Below are 21,508 nucleotides of genomic sequence, written 5' to 3' on the forward strand. Positions count from 1 at the left end.
TGGAGATGGTGGTGGCGGCAGTCCGAAAAAAAAATGGGCAGATATCGTTGGCAGCCGATTAGCCACAATGCCATGATAGCTCAGATGGGTGGTCATGAAAATACTGTCCAGCAACAATCAAATGTGAAACGTAATGAACATGGGCCCAGTGGTAGAGCTGCCAGTATCAGTGCAGGGCTTGCCACCCGGTGGCGCGCCATGGGGGTACTTCTTTCTTATCATGCCGGAGATGTTCGTGGCGATAAAACAACAAAGGATGTCAATGAACAGCCAAGAACACACATTCCAGCCGATGATGCCACCGGTGACCTATCTCCCTCTGTCACTGATAGATTACACTCACTTGTTCAGCAACGAAAACACTCACAGCTTCCATGTTATGTGAAAATTACCACCACTTGTCCTTCTCCCTATCTCTCTCTCTTTCCCCCTTCTCCGCGTGAGGCAGGAGGTGATGTCAGTGGAGGAAGGTCCTCTCCCCCCATTACACTTGAACTAAGTTTCCTTCCCACATGTGCACTTTCTCTCTTTGTCCATTGATATTTTCTCTCCCCAGAACACTGTGCATGGATATTTGTGTGCAGGTCCTTCATTTCCTTCCCCCACAAGGCCAGCACACTCGGCTACCACTCAGATAAACTCTTCAATCTCTCTTCCAAGCGTTTTGTTTGGCAACTAGTGAGAGAGAGAGGGAGAAGAGAGAGAAAGCCGGTGCGATGCTCCAACATTGTTTTCTCTATCTGTCATTATCTCTCTTCACAGCACCTTATGGAGATGAAGAATCCAGTATCAGAAACTTGTAATAGATGAATCCCCACAGGTTTCTAAGTTCATATGTCCAAGCAGTTCACCTTTTTTCTATTTAATTCAAAATTCAGATGAATTCTCACATTCACACCACACAAAGCTCTGTGCTATGTGTGATGTTCAGTGTGGCTTACCTAGGAAGTGCTCTATATGCAGTCCGAATTTCAAACCGGTCTTCACATCTCCCGGTTTTTGGACAATGAGAAAATGTAGGCCGAAGACCATCGTTCGTCATCCGTCTTTCATCTCTACCAGTCTCTGAAAATGGGCAAGCCAGTCATCAATCTTCTAGAAGCCAACAACAAATAACAGATTATATATCGTCATCCGTAATCCATTAAACCAGTGGTCGGATGAGGTTGTTCGAAGTCATTCTGGAAATGATGGCTGTACGAAGTCATCAGGCATTTGTCTGAGATGAAGGATGACGAAAATGACAACAGGAAAATGACTGAAATGATGGACGGATGACGGAGAGGAAATGAAAACCAAGTAAGTGGAGAGGGAAAGAGAGCTGGATCAAGAGGGAGAGAGCGAGAGGGAATGAGAGACACGGGTCCTGGTGATCAGGTGGATGGAACAAGAGCAAAATAGAGAGGGACTGATTATGGAATGGTGATGATGATGAGATGTAGATGGAAGAGCGCTAATCATCGTCTGTCCATCCATCCCTACCCGTCTCTGAGAATAAGCAATCCAGTCATCAAGCTTCTAGAAACCAACGGCCTGTAAATGAATTTCAAATTTCAACTCTCCTGGCAAAAATCTATGTGCAATGAGAACACAAGCATACCCCCTACGCTAATATCCTCACAGCAGACTGGATGAGAAGAAGTTCCTCCCTCCCGACAGCTCTCCAGACCCCGTCGATCAGCAGCAAGCCTTCCATCGGTGAACCAACAAGATTTCTTCTTCCATCTTCAACCTCTTCAACTCTATCTGGCTTGTCAAATTCCACCTCTTCCGACAATTGACGATCGCTGTCGCCGTGATCATCAGAGACGACCACCGCCTTGTCGAGAATCGGAACAGAGTATGTGGAGCTGAGGGGACACGTTAGCGTCCCAATTGGGCATGGAATCCACTCCTTGTCCACTGTCCATCTCGCTTTCTTCGTCGATCCAGCATCTTCGGCCTTCCGCTTTGATTTGAGCCCTTCGATCTTTGCTGATGCCTGCCTGATCGATCTTTCTTCGAGGTAGATCTGGATTTCCGAACAGGCAATGCCATTCTCTGGCTTAGATTTTGGCTTCTGTGAGGTGATTGTTGATGACAGTTCTTGAATTCCTTTGATGATGCGATCATCTGCGAGTGTACTGGCGAGGAAGGCGCAGGAATCGAGGAGATGCTGGTTGCCGGAGGATGAAAGAACAAGGCACCTGCGTAAGATCTCTTTCACGGAGACTTTGGGGGTGGACTTCTTGCTGTTTGAAGATATCATCCAGCTATCGTCAGAGAGTGACACGTGGCCGGAATTCTTGAAGTCCTTCAGAGTTGACGACAGCCAAAGGACCAACGGGGAGAGAAGATTGATGCGAGAATTGGCCTTGTCCATAACTGAGAGAGCAAAAATAAGCACCAGTCAGAAAATCTTCAGGATAGGGATCGACATGGCCTCGTCCATAACATCAACGACCCATGACAATGACATTGACAAATGGATGATGAAATCACTACAATGACATCGTCAAGGACACACATCAGATTCCCAAATATTAAAATATTACTCATAGGATTTGATAGTTTCTGCACCAACACTGCACAGGAAAGAATGCAGACTGTGCGGGACTAGATGAGATGATAACGTTGTGATGAGATGAATGAAGAGTTGTTGATTGAGATATAGAGATAGATGGAGGTATAGAGAGTGAAAGTGAAATCTCGTGAGAGAGGAAGGAAATCCAGAGAGACTAGCTGGGATGATAACATCACGATGAGAATACAGGAAGGGTTCATCAAATGAAATTATGTGAGGACAGATGGATAGATGACACATTGGTATAGAGAGACTCTAATAATAAAAACACATTATAAACCCATCGTCGACAACGATGACAGCATCGGCATTGCCCGTCTGAGACCCTCTGTCATCGCGGTCATTGCTGGGGAAATTATCTACATCATACATGGCATTGACTGTCATTTTCATCGTCAGTGTGATTGTCACTGGCCAACAACGTCAACGGATGATGGACGGAGGACGACTGCCAATCCCTACATCAGGAATGGATGAAGATGATTGAAGTAAGCTCACCTTTATCAGAACGCTTGTTTTCCTCAGCTTCTATGGCCGCAAATATCTCCTCGAGCATTGTTAGCAGCAGCCCAGGCCTTTTTCTTGACAACTTCCGAACTATTTCCTTTGATTCGTTCAAACCCACTATCCGCGGATCCAAATCCTCGGTTGAGGAATTAGATTCGACAGCAGTTCTTGCAGAAAGAGCCAACGACTGGGATTGGATTAGCTCCAACAGCTCAGAAGTGACTTCGCGAGGGTACAAAGAATAAAGATCAGAGACGATCTTCGAGATCTTGGACATCTGCGTTGATGCTCCTTAAAATGGTAGATTCACCGAGGTCAGCAGGATTGAACTCTAATTTCTAGAAAGCTGTGGTTCTGACAGAATGTGACGATTGTTTTATTTTAGAAGATAATGACAGGATACCTTTATTTTTCGAGGATAAAAGTTTTCCGGAGATCGAAGAAGAAAGTTTACTGTTCATTCTGAGAGCCGCCGACAGTCTCTCCCCTACTAGATAAAGCCAATTCAAGAATATCAAGATCATATTCTTGAAGATCAAGAATCCTAAAAGATAATGAAAAACAGCAGATTATCTGAACTCGCCTTTCTCTTTGATCTGATGAACATTTCTTTTCTCGGAAGATTTATCTTTCATGATGCAACTCATCTGACGAATTCTCCTCCTGACTTGTCTCCGAATATCAGGTATGGCTCGCCTTTGAGGTTCCCAATAATGAGATTTGAGCCAATCAAGAGCCTGCAATCAAGAACCAGGCAGATTGGCAAAGTATAAAGCTTTCCCTTTTCAGAGAAACTTCTGCGTAAACTGGTAAGCCTCGATTGCTCACCCATCTCAAATGTAAGCAATATTGGAAGTGGTTTTTATTTGAAAAGGAAAATCACCTTAACACTTGCCAGACGAACCAATGGAAGTGAAGGCACCTCATTGTGGGAACTTTCTGGAAAATGGGGATTCAACAAAACTCATTTTCTGGTCACCTGAATACAAAAAAAAGAAAAAAAAAACAATTTTGACAATAGAATTCTTCACCATGTCGGATATCAACCACCATACGAGGCAAGCCGATCGCATTTGCAAGGTTTGAAATGGAATGTTTTTTCCTCCCGTGTTTCTGAGCATGATCATCAAAATAACTCACCTTCTCCGTGAAACCATTCACAAACCTGAAAAGGCCACAGAGAAAATTCACATTGATTTCACGAAAAACCGATAAAGAAATATAATTCAGAAGAATTTTAAAGAATTAGTCAAGAGTTTCTTCCATGGACCTCGTGAGAGTGATGCTGTAGAGAAGAGCAAGCATATCTTCTGAGTTCAAAACCACCCCAGCATCCTCTTTCCTGTACCAAGAACAATTCGGCATACGGCAATCCGAACAGAACAAGTTCATGGATCTCAAAGATCTTCCTACCCGAAGAAGAAGGGGTCCATATGTTGTATCTCGATAATTCTCGCGGTTACTTCGACGGCAACAGGAAGACATCCCCTGCTTTTCCACGCCGCGACCTGAATCAAGCAGAAGACGAATCAAATCCCTAACTAGTATTTCATCTTTTCCCGATCGATTCGTTGGAGAGAATTTTCAGATAAATGAAACCCTAGGAAGTAAAATTCAGGGAGAAGAAGGTCTAACTCTTCCGAGGGCAGCTCTGACGGATTCGATTGAAGCGGAGAAGAGAGAGTTTCTGACGAAGTTCCATTGATCCCAGCTCGACCAGGGCACGAGCATGTAACCAGGGCCAATCTCAGCATCGGAATCCACTATGCCAAGCTCCATATCCTCGGAATTTCTGCAGTTTCTCTGCTTCTCTCTCTATATTATAGAGAGAGAAAGAGAGAGAGTTAGAGAGAGAAGTTGAAGGATATCTATCCTTCTCTCTCACTCTGAGGGTTTAACCCTCTTCACTGCTTCTCTTTGTGAGGGTTTAACAACCTTTGTAGAATAATACGTATTCATTAATTGCATGAATATTAAGTCTGAACTTTTTTATGTTGTTCTTTATGTGATTCTTATTTTATGTAATTGCTATATATCAAATGTAATTGCTAGATGTTCAAAATTGATATTGTCTTTTATGCAATGTTATGCTGCTTTGCATGTGACTTACGAGTTGCTAACTACGAGTTTCAAATAAGCCCTAGCTTGGACTTAGAAATAGGTCTACAAATGTAATTGTGTGGTCAAGGTGGGATCATAAACCTGTGATATAAAGAAGAAATTTACTAAAATTCAGATGTTGTTAAATAATTGTCCAGGGTGCTAAAGATATCAATGAAAGTGTTCTATGATAATGTTTACCATTAAATAGTGCTAACTCGAATGATAAATTAGGACTTCGCATTTAACTGCAACCTTGGTCATTTTGAAATCTCACATAAATGAAGGATTAAACGTACATAGTAACTCATGATGTTAAGAGTTCCATGAGATAGCCTTTATACTCTGTTTCATATTCCACAGCATGAGATGTTAATATAATAAATCACATGCCCTTTTAAATAATAATTACATGGATTTTATGTTCTTTTTGCCCTTTGAATGATCCTCAATGAATGTCATAAAATGTTAAAATAAATTATTACATTTTTTGAGTTGAGTTTCATTTTTCTTGATTTTAATGAAAGTTCTAACATTAATATCATAAAGGATAATGCTATAACTCAAAAATATAATTTTGGATCTTTTGTCTTTTTATGGAATATATTGACTTTAAACTCTTAAAGATAATAGTTGTGATAAGTTAGAAAATACATTATTTGAGTTATTTAATAATCTAGGATTAAAAATGGATTTTATTTAATGAAACCTTCCTCACCATGCATTGCAATCTGATTTACTTAGCTTGGAACCAATGATTGTTGTTGGCCAACAAAAATGCACATTTTTTTAAATGAAATGCATTCTCACAAGGAGGAGAAAAGTGGGTTTTTTCTAACTGCCACACCAATATGTTTAAAAGGCAACCACACACGGCAGCAAGCATTTAACGAAGCCAAGAAAGTGCAATTAATGTGTTGAATTCCTTTCTTATTTAGTATTCTCACTTTCTCGAGGCATATTCTTACTAGGCACGATATTCAAAGGCTGAAAATTTCAGCCTCTAAATATCGTTGGGAACTTATGCTAAAATTGAGAAAATATGTTAAGGGTATGACTGTAAAATGCAGAAGAGTGTAGATAGTAGCATGTAATCTAAAGGAAATCTAAAGATTGCATACCACTTTGGAGACCCACAATGAGGAGAGAGAAAATGAAGGCCCATATTGCTCTGACTTCCACCAATGATATCTAACAAACTAGATGGGATTGGGATTTATTTTTGGAATATTGGGCCTTGATCTGGATGAAAAACTAAGAATGGTCCACATAAAAAGATTTGAAATGGAATCATAACAACATTAACAAAATATGGAACAAATAACATGGGCACATATTGCATATGTGATTTCCTGGATCCTGAAGTGAGAAGTGTCGAGCTGTTCATGTGTGCAACCTCTGCACATATCGACGCAATCCTTGACAAATTGAATTTCATCCTTCCACTTAACAAGCTCCTTTCACACTTATTCTAATAGAAATATATGTGGACGACAAGCCAATCATACATTCTATGTCCATTAATACAATCTATTCATTATAGTGCCCATGTGATGCTTATAATGAAGTCCACAAATACATGATTAGGTTTAGTGAATTATTATGATATCATAATATGAAGGTCACTAGTCTTTAAGCATGTGTTCTAAATATTCATTTTCAAATGATACTAGAGAAGAACATTAAAGTATCCATGTAGAATAACATTATGTGGCCTCACACATGACGGAGTATCGCCGGCCTTGTAACAAATTGTGTATAGACACTAAAGATAGATAGTGGATGCTCTTTAGTAAAAATGGTTCACTTAATTGATATGTATGAATCCCTGAATGGTATTATATCAAATTGTCAATCAGGTTGTTTCATCTTACAACTCTGTAAGTGGTCATTCGACTTGAGGCACCAAAGATCTCTTGTGGATAGACAATTGTGCTTTGACTATGACCTACGAGTCTCTAATCATGGGATTGTTGGGTTCTGTGCTTTGGTTCATCCATGAAAAAATGTGTTCCATGGGTGTGGAACTGTGGTCGATCAATTCTCAATCGATCTATAAAACAAAACATTTGTAGTACCTTTTGGGGAACTCATTCCACCCTTAACTTTGCCGCTCTGAGATCATTTTGAAGCCATTCACGCGTCCGGCCTATAGAAGTATCCACGCGATCACTCGACGCTTGGATCTCCACGCCCTCTTCTTCACTTCTTCTTGAGAATCTTCAAGATGTCCTCACCATGAAGACACTCTTCCTTGGATGAGTGTAGAAGAGAGTGGAGAGGGGAGGGGCTCTTAAATGAGCCTTGCATGGGTGCTTAAAATAAGACCCCGTCTCCTCTTTATATTTCACTTAAGGTTTTTCTCAAAAACCCTCCAAAGAAAAATATATACACCAATGCCCTTATGGCCTTGTGCGTGTGACCCTCTAGACCCATGTATCGTTCTAGTTAATAACTTAAATGGCCCGATAATATTTATTGACCAACCTTATTAATTAACTATATCAACATATAGATTAATTAAATAACGATCGATTTAACCCAATCGACAAGTTAAGTTTCCAGCCCCGTGGGGTGCCAAGCTACACCTCGTGCTCTAGAAGATACCGAGTATTCTCAAACTCTCTCATGGAACCTTTACCGTCATCGGTTACCGCATATGTATAATCCATCATCCGCGCGAGACTCTCGAACGACTTAGAGCATGGTTTATCGTCAAACCCTAATCCGTCATTCGATTAGTATTGATGCGTAACGTGGATCATTGGAGAATGCCTTATCCAATATCCTCACTACCCTAGCCAGGGATTTTCCTGCGTCATCTTCTTCGAGTCAATCTCCTCTTATATCGAGGGCGCATGATCCCATCTTGACCACTCAATCATCTCTGTAAGCTTCTTACTACATCCAATCAATAACTTATTTGAATCCCATGATTAGAGGCTCGTATGTCATAGTCAAAATGTAGTCGTCCACTCACGAGATGTCCTTGATGTCTTAGGTCAGTGGATCACTTATACAACCGTGACTTGAATCAACATGATTGGCGTTTAGGTATAATACCAATCAGGGATTCATACGGATCAATTCAGTGAACTCTTTCTCCAAAGAGCACCCACTATCTGTCCTTAGTATCGCCACACTAACAGCCATAGGATCAACTATACTTATCGAATAAGTAGGCTCAGCTAGTGCTATTCTATTCGGATAATTCTATGTCTGTCTCGACTATCCTCGAATAGGAATATTTAGAATACATGTTTAAAGACTGGTGATAACTGTATTATAATCTCATCATAATTCACCAAGTCATTGCATGTATTCTTGGACTTCAGTATAAACATCACACAAAATAATAATGAATGTAAATATTTTATTCAATGAACTTAAATATACATGGTAGTGTGATTGGCTTGACGGTCACATAATATCCATCAGGGATTCCTAATAGTCTTAGTTTGGGTGCATCGAGAATTTCATGAAGATGATTGAGGTTTCAAGATGTGATCTTCCACCCTCAGTATAAGAGAAGACAACTCAAAGACGATGCAATGAAGTCTTTGGGCAAGGTAGTGAAATATCAGATAAGAGTTCTAAGATGATTTCTGAACACATTAGTACTAACTCGGATGACAAATTAGGGTTTGATAGTTGACCATACCCTAAGTCATCCTATGGGCAGAGTGTGGAGTAGGGACTATACATACACGGTAACCAATGACAGACATGTTCCATTTGTTAGTCGATATGCACTCCTTTTGGTCTTCTAGAAAAAGAGATGTAGCTTGGCACTCCACAAGCTGGAGACTTGACCTTTCGATTGGGTTACATTGATCCTAAACTAATATATATTATAATATAGTTAACTAATTTAGATGGTCAACAAAAGTAATTGGGTTAGTTGCGTCGTCAACTAGACTGATACATAACCTAGAGGGTCAAAAGCAAATGGTATTTTGGACATCGGTAGATGTTTGGTTCGGTGCCTTGGTTCAACCTTAGAAAATATAGCTTCCACGATGCGAAAAGCGTGAATCAATTCTCAATCAATCTATAAAATCACACATCACATGTACCTTATGGGGAATTTGTTTGACCCTTGACCAGCTCTCATTGAGATCATTCTAAATTCGTTCACGTGTCCGGCTTCTAGAAGTGTCCACTATTGGGTTCTAGGGGCCTTGAGATGGATGAACAATACAAAATGATGCGCAGCGGAAGTTTCTTTGCGAATCGAACGACATAGACAAAAACCATTAAAACAAAGTACCTTGCACGAATCTAATTCGTGATTTCTTCGATCCCGGAGTGAGACGAGTCGAGCTGCTCAAGTGTGCAGCCTCTAGACGTATACACGCGGTCCTCGGCGTGTCGGATCTCCTCCTTCTCGTTGACGAGCCCCGTTCATTCTCCATCGGCGCCCTTACGTCATCCTGATCACATCAGGGATGGAGAGGGGGTGTGGGGAGAGTGGAGAAGAAGGAGAAAGGCCCCTGAACAATTCTGGCCTGGGTGAATTTCGTTCAGGGCCTTCTCTTATTTATACTAAGTGGGTATTTTTCATAAAAACCCCCAAAACTTAAGTATATCTTCCAACGTCCAAAAGACCATTTGCGTGTGACCCTCTAGGCCCATGTATCAGTCTAGTTAACGACTCCAGTGGCCCAATAACCTTTATTGGCCTTCCAAATTAATTAACTATATCATCATATAGATTAATTAATGTCGGATCGATTTAACCCAATTGATAGGTCGAGACTCTGACACGTGGGGTGCCAAGCTACACCTCGTGTCCTAGAAGATACAAAGGAGTGTGTATCGACTCACTCATGGAACATGTTCATCATCGTTTACCGTGTATGTATAATCCCTCATCCACTTGACGCTCCTTGGACGACTTAGGGTATGGTCAGCTATCAAACCCTAATCGGTCATCCGAGTTAGTACTGATGCATTTGGAAATCTTCGGAGAACTCTTCTCCAATATTTCACTGCCTTGGCCAAGGACTTCATCGCATCATCTTCCTTGAGCTGTCACCTCTTATACCGAGGGTGGACGATCCCATCTTGACCACTCAATCGCCTTCGTGTACTTCTTGATGCACCCGAACTAAGACCGTTTAGAATCCCAAGATTAGAGACTCGTTGGCCATAGCCAAAGTACAACCGTCCGTCCACAAGACGCCTTTGGTGTCTCAGGTCTAAGGACCACTTACACAACCGTGATGTGAATCAACCTGATTGACAGTTCGGTATAATACCATTCAGGGATTCGTACGGATCAATTCAGTGAATTCTTTCCACTAAAGAGCACCCATTATCTATCCTTAGTGTTGCCGCACTAATGGCTACGGGACCGGCCATACTTATCATATGATTGAGGCTAGATAGTGCTATTCTATCCGGATACTTTGATGTCCTTCTCGCGTATCCTTCGAATAGGAAAGTTTAAAACACATGCTTAAAGACTAGTGATCTCCGCATTACGATCTCATCATAATTCACTAAGTCCGATCATGTATTCATGGACTTCATTATACGCATCACACGTGCACTATAATGAATATGCTCTATTAATGAATATGGAACGAGATGTGGAATGTGTGATTGGCTTGACGGCCACATATATTTCCATCATCCACGTGATCACATGACACTTGGATCTCCACCTCTTCTTTTTTTTTAAAAATGAAAAGAGGGAAGACCACCCGAACTCGATGGTCAACCCAAGATCTCCATCTCTTATTCTTCAACTCTTCATGAAGACACTCTCCTTGGTTAAGTGGAGAAGATATCATAGTGGAGAAAGGGGGATCTCAATTATGGTTAGCCTGGGTGCTTGAAATGAGTGCACATTCCTTATTTATTTTTTACTTAAGTTTTCTCAAAATCCCACAAAGTAAAATATATTCGTCAATGCCCATATGATCTTATGTGTGTGACCCTCTAGGCCTATGTATCATTCTAGTTAATAACTTGAGTGTCCCAATAAAAATTATTGATCGACCTTATTAATTAACTATATCAACATATGCATTAATTAACTAAGAATCAATTTAACCCAATTGATAGGTTAAGTTTCCAGCCCATGGGGTGCCAAGCTACACCTCATGCTCTAGAAGATACTAAATAGTATGTGAACTCTCTCATGGAACCTTTATTATCATTGGTTACCATGTATGTATAATCCATCATCTACGCGAGACTCTCCAACGACTTAGGGTTGATCATCAAACCCTAATCTGTCATTCGATTCGTAAGAATGTGTAACGGGAATCATCAGATAATTACTTCTCCAATATCCTCACTACCCTGGCCAAGAATTTTCTGCATCGTCTTCCTTGAGTCAATCTCCTCTTATACCGAGGGCAAATGATCTCGTCTTGAACACTCAATCACCTCTGTGAGCTTCTTACTACACCTGACCTATGACTCATTTGAATCCCATCATTAGAGGCTTTTAAGTCATAGTCAAAATGTATTCGTCCATTCACGACATCTTAGGTTAGTGGATCACTTATACAACCACGACACAAATCACCCCGATTGACGTTTGGGTATAATACCATTCAGGGATTCAAACAAATGAATTCAGCGAACTCTTTCTCCAAAGAGCATCCACTGTCTGTCTTTAGTGTCACCACACTAATAACCACCTGATAATCTATATTCATTGTATGAGTAGGAATATTTAGAATATATGTTTAAATACTAGTGATCTTTATACCATGATATCATCATGATTCACTATGTCATTGCACGTATTCATGGACTTCATTATAAACATCACATTCTAATAACCATGAACGGAATATTTTATTAAATGAACTTAAATAAATCTAGTGGTGTGATTTAGCTTGACATCCACATAATATCCATCATTAGATACACTTAAATTTTAGGAGTTCTCATGATAAACATTCATTTAGTAGTAATAGGGGAATACCTTGAATGAAATTCACCCAAGCCAGAAGTGTTTAGGGGACTTCTCCTTTTACCTTAAACCCATATCTTTTCTCTATTCACGATGTGGTTGAAACAACACAATGACGACGAAGGAGCGTGAAAAGAGCTTGTCGTCCTTATCTCATCTCGACCACATCGAGAATGGAGAAGAGTTACGGGGAGGAGGGAAAAGAAGGCAAATACCCCTGACAACATGCTTAGACACTAGTGATCTTTATATTACTATCTTGTAATAATTCATAAAGTATGGTAATGTATTCATGGACTACATTTTAAGCACCGCACATGTACCATGATGAATAAATTTTATTAATGTGCATAAAATGAGATGCGAAATCCATGATTGGATTGCTCGCCTCATATATTTCCATCAATTATAAAGTTTTAAAATTAATGGAGAAGGAAGAAAGTTTGCTCTAACGTATCAATACGCGAGGTACCAAGCTATGGTACATGTTCCAAAAGGTACAAAATAGTTCATCTACTGTTTCCCTCATTGTGTACAATAGTTCCTCATTTGTTGGACACTCTTAGATTGTCATTGGGCATGGTCAACTATAAAAAAATTGATCTTTCTAATTAGGTATGATTTTCTAATATCCTCGTTACTCTAGCCAAGGACTTCACTACATCATCTTCTTCGAGTTTTCTCCTCTTTTACTAAGGATGGATGATCCTATCTTAACAATACAATCCCCTTAGTTTACTTGCTGCTATGTTGGAGCACACATTGTTCCTTCTCCACTAAATTTAAACTTCAAAAATTGTCTTTGGCCGCCATGATTTTATATTTCAAGTAATAAGGAAATCATTTGTAGCTTTACTTGCTCTTGGACTATGTACATCGTAGGAAATAATATGACCTAAATTTATTACAATATCGGTGTAGATTAGATCTCTCCCACCAAAGTAAACTTTTTTAATGTTTGTTATGGGATTTGGTTGATTTGAGTTAAAGATTCTATCCATATTATCTTTGGGTATTTAGTTTTATGTTTTATTGTGAATGTATTTATCTTTCTACTTTAATTTATTGTTCTCATCCAGTCGGCCTCGAGCAGAGCAGTCCAAAATACAACCCTCCATAAAATTAATGAACAAAAAAATAAGCAGAATCCACACTTCTTTATAACATTTATGGCTATAAGAATAGTTTAATTATTTTCCCTTAGATTTAAAGTTAAAGTTGAATTTTAATGTTGGGTAAAACTGTTAGTGAGAGGCCTCTCCTAGTGGGTCATGTTCTATAAACCCACTAGGCTCCCTCACTTATCACTAACTCATATTCTCTCCTCTCTCTCTCCTAGGGTATATATACCCCTCCTCATGTACATTCTAGTTAAGGAATTCATTTCCTCTCCTTCCTCCAAGCCCTAGCATGGAGTTCAACATGGTATCAGAGCCAAGCTCTTGATCCCCATCTCTAGCCCTAAGCCTGTGTGCGGGCTTCTTCTTCTTCTTCTTCTTCTTCTTCTTCTTCTTCACCATCACCCTCTCAATCTTCTCCTTGCTCGCACGCAAGCAGCCGCCCGCGAGCGCCGCCGCCCGCAAGCCGCCGCCCGCAAGCAGCCGCCCGCGAGCAGCCGCCCGCGAGCGGCGCGTGCGCAGCGCAGCCGCCGCCGCAGCAGCCGCCGCGAGCAGCGCCGCGAGCAGCGCCCGACGAGCGCCGCCGCAAGCCGCCGCGCAAGCAATCGCTCCCGTGTTCGGACCGTGTTCGGTTCTTCGTTCGCTGCCGCTGCTGCTGTTTGCCGTCATGTCGACTACCTCCAGCATGGGCAGTGATCCGTCTACATCCACCGCCCCGACGTCAACCCAAGCAGATTTCACCGCGGCTGACTTTGCCCGAACTCCGCCGCCGAAAATCGGTGCTCCTCTCCTCCGGCCCGGATAACTGCCGCCTCAGTGCTCCGAACTTGATGTCGTGGCTGAAGTTCATCGAGTACACTCTGCGCGCCGTCTGCTCCAGAAACATCTCACCTGCCAGCCTCCCGTCACGGACCCGCATTTCCCGGCCTGGAGTGCCGAGCGATGCCGTCCCACTCGGCTCTTGACTCACACTCTCTCGGGAGGTCTATGACAAGTTCCTCCACCGACGACTCCGCGGAGATCTGGGAGCACGCCCGTCGCTGCTGCGGGCATGATGCTGATGACTGGAAGATCTTTACTTTGGCCGAGCGGGCGAGTGTACTCCGACATGGCACCATGTCCATTATGGACTATAGCCTTGCCCACCAAGCCTGTGGCGCAAGGTGGACTATTACATGCCGGTGGGGATCCGAATTGCGTCGACCGCCGCCATGCTCTCAAGCTCCGCTACATGTCATTTCTCGACAAGCTGAATCCGGAATATGCGGATGTCAGGCGCCGGCTCTTCACTCCCGCACTCCTCTTCCGGACTTCGATGGTCTGGTTAAGGAGTTGACGGAGGTTGAAAACAGCCTTCGCCGCCAACGCCCGCCGCTGGACCTGCCTGCCGAGTCCCCGGCGAGAGTGCTGCCCTCTGTCGCCCTACGGAGCAACCTCCCTTGCTGCCCAAGCCTTCTTCGCTCTCGGGCACCGGTGGTTTGCTCTACTACGGCAAGTCGAATCATCTTGAGGCCCGGTGCATCAAGAAATTTTTGACAGTACCGGATCCGGAGGTCGCCTCGTCGTCATCAGCTCCTGCCTCGCCGCCTCGCCGGTCCCGCAGCCAGAGCCCATCTTGCCCAGGCACCGGCCCCGTCACCCTCTAGCTCCAGCCATCCATCCATGACTAATGACCAGCGATCGCCGAACTTGCCTGCCTCGGCTCCCACTGGCTGCCCCGCAGACCGGGTCTTCTTCGCAGCCTACCGTGGCTCACTTCAGTGACTTCGTGCGTTCTTCCTTCCCAAGTCAGATCAGTGGTATTGTGGACACTCGGCCCTCCAAGCTCCCTTCGCTTTGGATACCACCTGGGTGCTTGATACGGGCCACAGAGCATATGACCCCGCTTCAACCACCGGTTTCTGTCCTACGAGCGGCACCTTGGTGGTCGAGCTGTCCACACGCGGTGGGGACGACCGGCGTGACTGGTATCGGGTCGATCCATGTGGATGGCCTTGGTATCATTCACAACGCCCTTCATGTTCCGTCCCTTCAGACCTTACTTATGTCACCGCGACTCGCCGATGCGGTCCATTGCTCGTTCCACATTCAGTCTGATGGGATCTTTTGACTGACAAGGTGGGGAAGACTTTGCGAATTAGGCGCTCGGATGGCCTCTGCTGTTGGACGAGAGGGGCGGTCGGGGACTGCAGCGGCGGTGCTTGTTGATCCGAGGACCAGCGCCGGCAGCGGCTTCTACTCACTCACCAGCGGCTCGGGCATCCGTCTTTCCATGTTTTGAAAAGACTTTTCCGACATTGTGTACTGGCTTGACCTCTTCTGTTGTTTGTGATGCATGCAAACTGGCGGCATCGCCGGCCTCCTTCCTCCGTCGACTTCTCACGTTGATGTTCCCTTATATCGCATTCATAGCGATGTATGGGGTCCGTCGCGACAGGCCAGCCTGAAGGGACACCGTGGTTCTTGATCTTTGTTGATGAGGCCACCCGTTACACGTGGACCTACTTGTTGCCGCCCAAGAGCGCCGCCTCTCGACTGTTCAAGCCTTCGCACCATGCTTCAGACTCAGTTTGGCCGGACTATTCAGCGGTTCCGGTCCGACAATGCGCGGACTACGTCAACCAGGAGTTGACCTCGTATTTCACCGCCCATGGATTCTCCACGACGTCTTGCGTGGCGACGCCCGAGCAGAATGGCCTTGCCGAGCGGCGTATTGGGTATGTCACGCCGACCGCCCGCACTCTCGCTGGACTACCACGCCCCGTGGACTTATTGGGGGAAGCCGCTCGACGAGTACTCATCTCATCAACCGGCTGCCCACCCCGACCCTCCAGTTCAGCCCTCCGCTTGACCGGTTGTCGGCTGCCTTTCGCCGCGCAGCTCCGCACTCACCTTCTTCCCGCGTCTTTGGCTGCACGGCCTATGTTCATGACACGACGCCTCCCTGCCGGCTGGATGCCCGGGCGCCAAATGCGTCTTTGTTGGCTACTCTTCGCTCAGAAAGGATATAAATGCTTTCATCCCTCTTCTCGCCGGTTTTTCGTCTCCGCCAATGTCACCTTCTCTGAATTTCAACCCTTCTTCTCTCCCACATCTCCTCCGCCCCTTGGAGCCGGATCTGGTTCTGGAGCCCGCTGCTCCCTTTCCTCCCACCGTGCCTCTCCTCCCACAGTCGTTCCACCCTCCTCTTCTTCTCCTCCACCGGTCGGCCTTCCTTCCTCACCCATTGCGCCTACTCCATTATCTTCCTCCCGAATCCTCGCCTCCTGCTTCCGCTCCCTCCCGTCTGCTGAGTCCTCGCCTTCCTCTCTTCCGCCAGCCATTTCGAAGTCGTCTTCTTCTCCTGCTGACGATGACTCTGACTTGCCTATCGCTGCGTAAAGGGGTCCGCCAGCACCCGCACTCTTTACCCTCTCTCACTATCGCTCCTTCGCCAGGTTGAGTACTCCTACCGCCTGTTTTTGACCCGCATCGACTCTGTCTTCGCTCCACGCCGCTTAACCGATGCTATCGCTTGTCCTCATTGGAAAGCGGCGATGGATGAGGAGATGCGCGCTTTGCTCAAAACCACACGTGGGATGTGGTTCCTCTCCCACCCGAAGACGGCCGCCTCTTGCAAGTGGGTTCACACCCCAAGCACAACGCCGATGGCTCCTTGGAACTCCGCAAATCGCGGCTCGTGGCTCGTGGCTTCACTCAGTCTTACGGCGTCGACTACTTGAGACGTTTTCTCCGTCGCGAAGATGGACACCGCCCGCCTCCTCTGGCGCTGGCCGCTCATCATGGGTGGTTGATTCGCCAGTTCGACGTTAAGAATGCCTTCCTTCATGGCGATCTTACCGAGGAGGTCTACATGCATCATCCTCCGGGCTACCCTCTCGGGCCTCGGGACCGTCACGCCGCGGAAGTCCTTGTATGGACTGGAAGCAGTCACCGCGATGTGGTTCGCCGCTTCAGCTCCGTCATGCGCGCCGGCGGGTACACCGAGCAATGGGGAAGCCACTCTCTTCTTCCGTCACGGCCCGGCCGGGTCGCTATCCTGGTCGTTTATGTGGACGACATCCTGATCACCGGGTCGGACATCGCCGAAGCTTCACGCCTCACCGCTCCCTTGCCCGCGAGTTCGAGATCAAGGCCCTTGGTCAGCTCGGTACTTCTTGGGGCTCGAGGTGGCCTACTCGGCTCGTGGTATCTTCATCAGCCAGCAGAAATATACGGTGGACCTGCTAACTTTGACGGGGTATGACCGATTGTGCTCGTGAAGACCCCATCGACCCCAACGTCAAGTTGGGCGCCGGTGACTCTCCGCCGGTCAGCACCCATCAATATCAGCAGTTGGTGGGGAAACTTATCCGACCCACACGCGTCCGACATCAGCTATGCTTAGCCTTCTCGCCAGTTCATGCATGCTCCGCATGAGATTCATCGTCAGGCAGCTCACCGGTGCTCGCGTGCACGAAGGGCTGTCCCGGGAAGGGTTTACTCTTCCCCGAGCTCAGAGCCGATCAGAAGGTATATACAGACGCTGACTATGCAGGCTCGATCAGGACTACCGGTCTACCACCGGTCTTTGCATCTTTGTCTTCGGGGCCTTGTGAGCTGGAAAAGCAGCAAGCAGGATCGTGTCTCACGCTCGAGTGCAGAGGCAGAATACCGGGCACTTGCGGATGGGGCCTCGAGGCTCGGTGGATTCACGGGTGCTCCGCGAACTTCGCCGAGTACACCCGTCCGATCCACTTTTATTGTGACAACAAATCGGCTATTGCCTTGGCTCAAAATCCGGGCCAGACGGGTCGCATCAAGCACATGGAGATCAACCGCTACTTCTTCAAGGAGCGGATGGACGAGGGCTTGTTCGACTTGTCTTTCGTGCCGTCATCCGACCAGGCGGCCGATGTTCTCACAAAGGGATTATCAAATCCTCTCCTTGTTCGTGCTACCTCCAAGCTTGGCATGGATGACATCCATACCTCGCTTGCGGGGGGCTGTTAGTGAGAGGCCTCTCCTAGTGGGTCATGTTCTATAAACCCACTAGGCTCCCTCACTTATCACTAACTCATATTCTCTCCTCTCTCTCTCCTAGGGTATATATACCCCTCCTAATGTACATTCTAGTTAAGGAATTCATTTCCTCTCCTTCCTCCAAGCCCTAGCATGGAGTTCAACAAAAACTATACTTACCCAGCATAAACATAAACATAAAGAATAGGAACTCTTCTTCTTCTTGACTGTGGACTATTTGTGAGAGAGAACATCTCCATCACATGAGAACATGACCAAAAGAAGACGATCAACAGGCGCCGAGGAAAGGCGTAAATGAGACCTGACGAGAGCCCTCTATCTCTCTACCAACGAGACGAAGATGGGTTCTTCGGAAAAGTCCCTCTCTGAGAACAATCAGAATGAAGCCATCGTCCTGCAAAAACCCATCTTCATGGAGCTCCGTTCTACTGCGCCTCGTCAGAAACAACAAGATTACCGAAGCCCAGCAAGCTCTCAAGAGAATCACCCCACAACCCGACCCCCAACACTTCACCATCGTCCTCACCGCGCTTTCTCGCACCGGCAACCTGAGCAAAACCCTTCAATTATTCAAGGAAATTCCCAACCCGGACATAGTCGCCTGGAACTCCATTGTAAAGGGTTGCTTAAACTGCAACGATCTACCCCTCGCCCTTCGCTTCTTCCACCAAATCCCACAAAAGAACGTAATTTCCTGGACTACCATGCTAGATGGGTTGGCTCGCCATGGATTCATCAAGCAAGCCCATGAACTGTTCGAAGAAATGCCGCACAGAGACATCGCCGCCTTCAATTCCATGATCTCTGGGTTCTTCTCCAATGGCAGACCCTTGGAAGCCAGATCACTGTTCGATCAAATGCCAAGCCGAAATGTGATCACTTGGACGGCCATGATTGGAGGTCTAGATCAGAACAAGGAGAGCAAAGCAGCCCTTGATCTCTTCCAAAGAATGCATTTTTCTGGAGAGAAACCCACGTCCAGCACCTTCGCTTCGGTCCTCGCAGCGTGCTCGCGCGTTCCGGATGCCGAATTCGGCACCCAGGTTCAGTCTCTGGCGGTTAAGTTCAATTACCAGCACGATTGCTTCGTCTGTTCTTCGCTGATCACGTTCTACTCCGCCTGCGGGCTCGTCGACGACGCGCAGAGAGCTTTCTCTGAGTCTCTGCACAAGTCTTTAGTCGTTTGGACTGCGCTGTTGTCTGGTTACAGCTCCAATTGTAGACACAGTGAAGCTCTGTCTCTGCTCAAGATGATGATCATGGCAGGGGTAAGCCCCAACCAGTCAACGTTGACCAGCGCCTTGAATTCTTGTTGCAGATTCGAAGGCCTCGAGGAGGGGAAGGCGATCCACGGCGGCACAGTCAAAGCCGGGCTCGACTTTGACATCTTTGTTGGCAATTCTCTCATTGCTGTGTACTCCAAGTGTGGAGAGATGGACGATGCGAAGAAGGTGTTCGACTGCATGCCTCAGAAGAATCTAGTATCATGGAATTCTCTTATCACTGGCTGTGTGCAGAATGGCCGGGGCCGATCCGCAATTGGAGTTTTCAGAGACATGGAGGCGGCCCTCGTCAGCCCGGATGAGATCACATATGTCGGGCTTCTCGCCGCGTGCAGCCATTTGAGGAATTTTGAGGAAGGAAGGATCTTGTTCAGGAAGTTGAGGGAAGATAAGTCTTTGAGACCATCGATCGAGCATTATGTGTGCATGGTGGATCTACTCTGCAAGACGGGGCGGTTTGGGGAGGTGGAGGAGTTCATCAGGAGCATGTCTCTGCAACCGAATGCCGCCGTTTGGCTGGCTCTTTTAAGCTCCTGCGGGTGGGCTGAAATGGAGATTGCTGAGCGGGCTGCGCATGTGATTTTCGATCTAGATCCTCAGAATAGCGCGGCCTATGTTTTGCTGTCAAATTTGTATGCCTCGGCTGGCAAATGGGATAAGGTTATGGAGACGAGAACGGCCATGGTGCGAAGTGGGGTGGAGAAAAACCCCGGTTTCAGCTGGATTGGACTTAAAAGAGAAAGATGATATTACCAAGAACTTGATTTGAGTGCATTGGCTTGCGGAATTGTACAATTTTGACAGCAAAACATAGGCCACGCCTATTATTCAGGGACGCAGACGAAAAAAACCGTCCGTCCGGAGGTCTCAGACGATGGACGGACAGATGTGGACGAAAAACCGCCGGATTCACATCCGATGGTTGAGATCTCGCCACGTGGCCTCGCTATGACAATTTGCATCAAGGTCCCTGTATTTTGTCGCCCGTGCAAACTGACTGAGCTCAGAATTAATTGTACATATGTTTATTTGCGATCTTTCTCCTCCATATTTCCCTTAAAACTTAGGAAAATCCATATTAATATATTAAAAACAGAAAATGGGTTTTTTTCGTCCGGGACGAAATTTCATCCTGGCAAGATTGGACGGGACGGTTTTTTTATCGTTAGACGAAAAACCGTCCTGTCCTTTGTCCTGAAACTTACTCTGGACGTCGGATTGGGACGAAATTTGTCCCGTCCCATCCATCATCCACGTCCAGGACGATCAGGAACCATAGCCGCGCCATTCTGTGGATGCAGATTCAATATCATGCGTACAGTCTCTGTTTCATTAGGAACATTTCTCTACAAACCCAATGTTTGTATGGCTCTTCTAAGCTCATGCACCAGATGGATATTGACAAGTGGACTGAATGCATGGTAGATGATCTCGATCCTCAGAATATCACGGTCTATGCTTTGGTTTCAAATTTGTACTCCTCAGCCTGCCAATCAAGAGAAGCTCTGGATAATGCATTTTTGTGGGATACTGGTAAATAAATATTTAAATATAGATATTGAGCATTTGAGCCCCTGGAGGAACAGTAGGGGGAAATTTTTGGATTCAAGAGCTGTCTAATCACATGCATTGCCTGGTACAGTTCATATTTTGAACCACACTTCATGCAGCCCGCTGAGCATCCACCCTGCACGCTGCCGCGATTGTGCCATTCTGGGGTGGTTCTTGTTAGATTTTCTCTCTCTCTCTCTCTCACATTTTCTGTCTCTCTCATCCCTCTGTGGCTCTATATCCGTCGTCTCTCATCTCTTTCTCTATCATCTCTCTTTCATTTCTCGTCTCTGTTGCAGCTCATCTCTCATATATATATATATATATTGTTGCTCATCTCTCTCATGCTGTTCATCTCTCCTATCTCTCTCTCTCTGATATATATATATATATATATATATATATATCTCTTTCTTGTTGCTCATCTCTC

The 21,508-nt window shown here is 45.4% G+C and overlaps 2 protein-coding genes across 7 annotated transcripts; one reads left to right on the forward strand and one right to left on the reverse strand.

The window, feature by feature from the left end:
* Positions 1-766: 766 nt before the first annotated feature.
* Positions 767-4,965, reverse strand: LOC144708732 (las1-like family protein). Of its 6 annotated transcripts, XR_013582851.1 has the most exons (11): positions 4,706-4,965; positions 4,484-4,578; positions 4,341-4,412; positions 4,102-4,235; positions 3,954-4,009; positions 3,654-3,807; positions 3,474-3,560; positions 3,062-3,361; positions 1,601-2,364; positions 1,483-1,533; positions 767-1,065 (listed from the first exon to the last, which is right to left on the reverse strand). XR_013582851.1 is itself a non-coding variant. In XM_078582172.1 (10 exons), exons 1-9 carry the CDS (start codon positions 4,847-4,849, stop codon positions 1,604-1,606), a joined length of 1,803 nt encoding a protein of 600 aa, XP_078438298.1. In that variant the 5' UTR covers positions 4,850-4,965; the 3' UTR covers positions 767-1,065; positions 1,601-1,603. The 6 variants fall into 6 exon arrangements, 5 of the variants coding, with proteins under 5 accessions (XP_078438298.1, XP_078438325.1, XP_078438310.1 ...); XM_078582172.1 differs by lacking the exon at positions 1,483-1,533; XM_078582199.1 differs by lacking the exon at positions 767-1,065 and having other exon boundaries at positions 1,517-2,364; positions 3,062-3,358; positions 3,474-3,557.
* Positions 4,966-18,435: 13,470 nt separating this feature from the next.
* On the forward strand, positions 18,436-20,560 carry LOC144708762 (pentatricopeptide repeat-containing protein At5g46460, mitochondrial-like). The gene is made up of 2 exons (XM_078582204.1): positions 18,436-19,695; positions 19,762-20,560. The coding sequence occupies exons 1-2, from the start codon at positions 18,625-18,627 to the stop codon at positions 20,272-20,274; spliced, it is 1,584 nt and encodes a 527-aa protein (XP_078438330.1). The 5' UTR covers positions 18,436-18,624; the 3' UTR covers positions 20,275-20,560.
* The last annotated feature ends 948 nt before the right edge of the window (positions 20,561-21,508 follow it).

The sequence above is a fragment of the Wolffia australiana genome, chromosome 1, assembly GCF_029677425.1.
Source record: "Wolffia australiana isolate 7733 chromosome 1, ASM2967742v1".
Taxonomy (NCBI): domain Eukaryota; kingdom Viridiplantae; phylum Streptophyta; class Magnoliopsida; order Alismatales; family Araceae; genus Wolffia; species Wolffia australiana.

What these genes read in the sequence shown, in the direction of transcription:
- LOC144708762 (XM_078582204.1), top strand. Translation starts at nt 18,625, where the DNA reads ATGAAGCCATCGTCCTGCAAAAACCCATCTTCATGGAGCTCCGTTCTA. An exon ending in AGATGGACGATGCGAAGAAG is followed by an intron (nt 19,696 to 19,761) that starts GTGTTCGACTGC and finishes GGCTGTGTGCAG; the next exon opens with AATGGCCGGGGCCGATCCGC.
- LOC144708732 (XM_078582172.1), bottom strand. Translation starts at nt 4,849, where the DNA reads ATGGAGCTTGGCATAGTGGATTCCGATGCTGAGATTGGCCCTGGTTAC. An exon ending in GGTGGTTGATATCCGACATG is followed by an intron (nt 4,010 to 4,101) that starts GTGAAGAATTCT and finishes CCCATTTTCCAG; the next exon opens with AAAGTTCCCACAATGAGGTG. An exon ending in AAACAAGCGTTCTGATAAAG is followed by an intron (nt 2,365 to 3,061) that starts GTGAGCTTACTT and finishes TTGCTCTCTCAG; the next exon opens with TTATGGACAAGGCCAATTCT.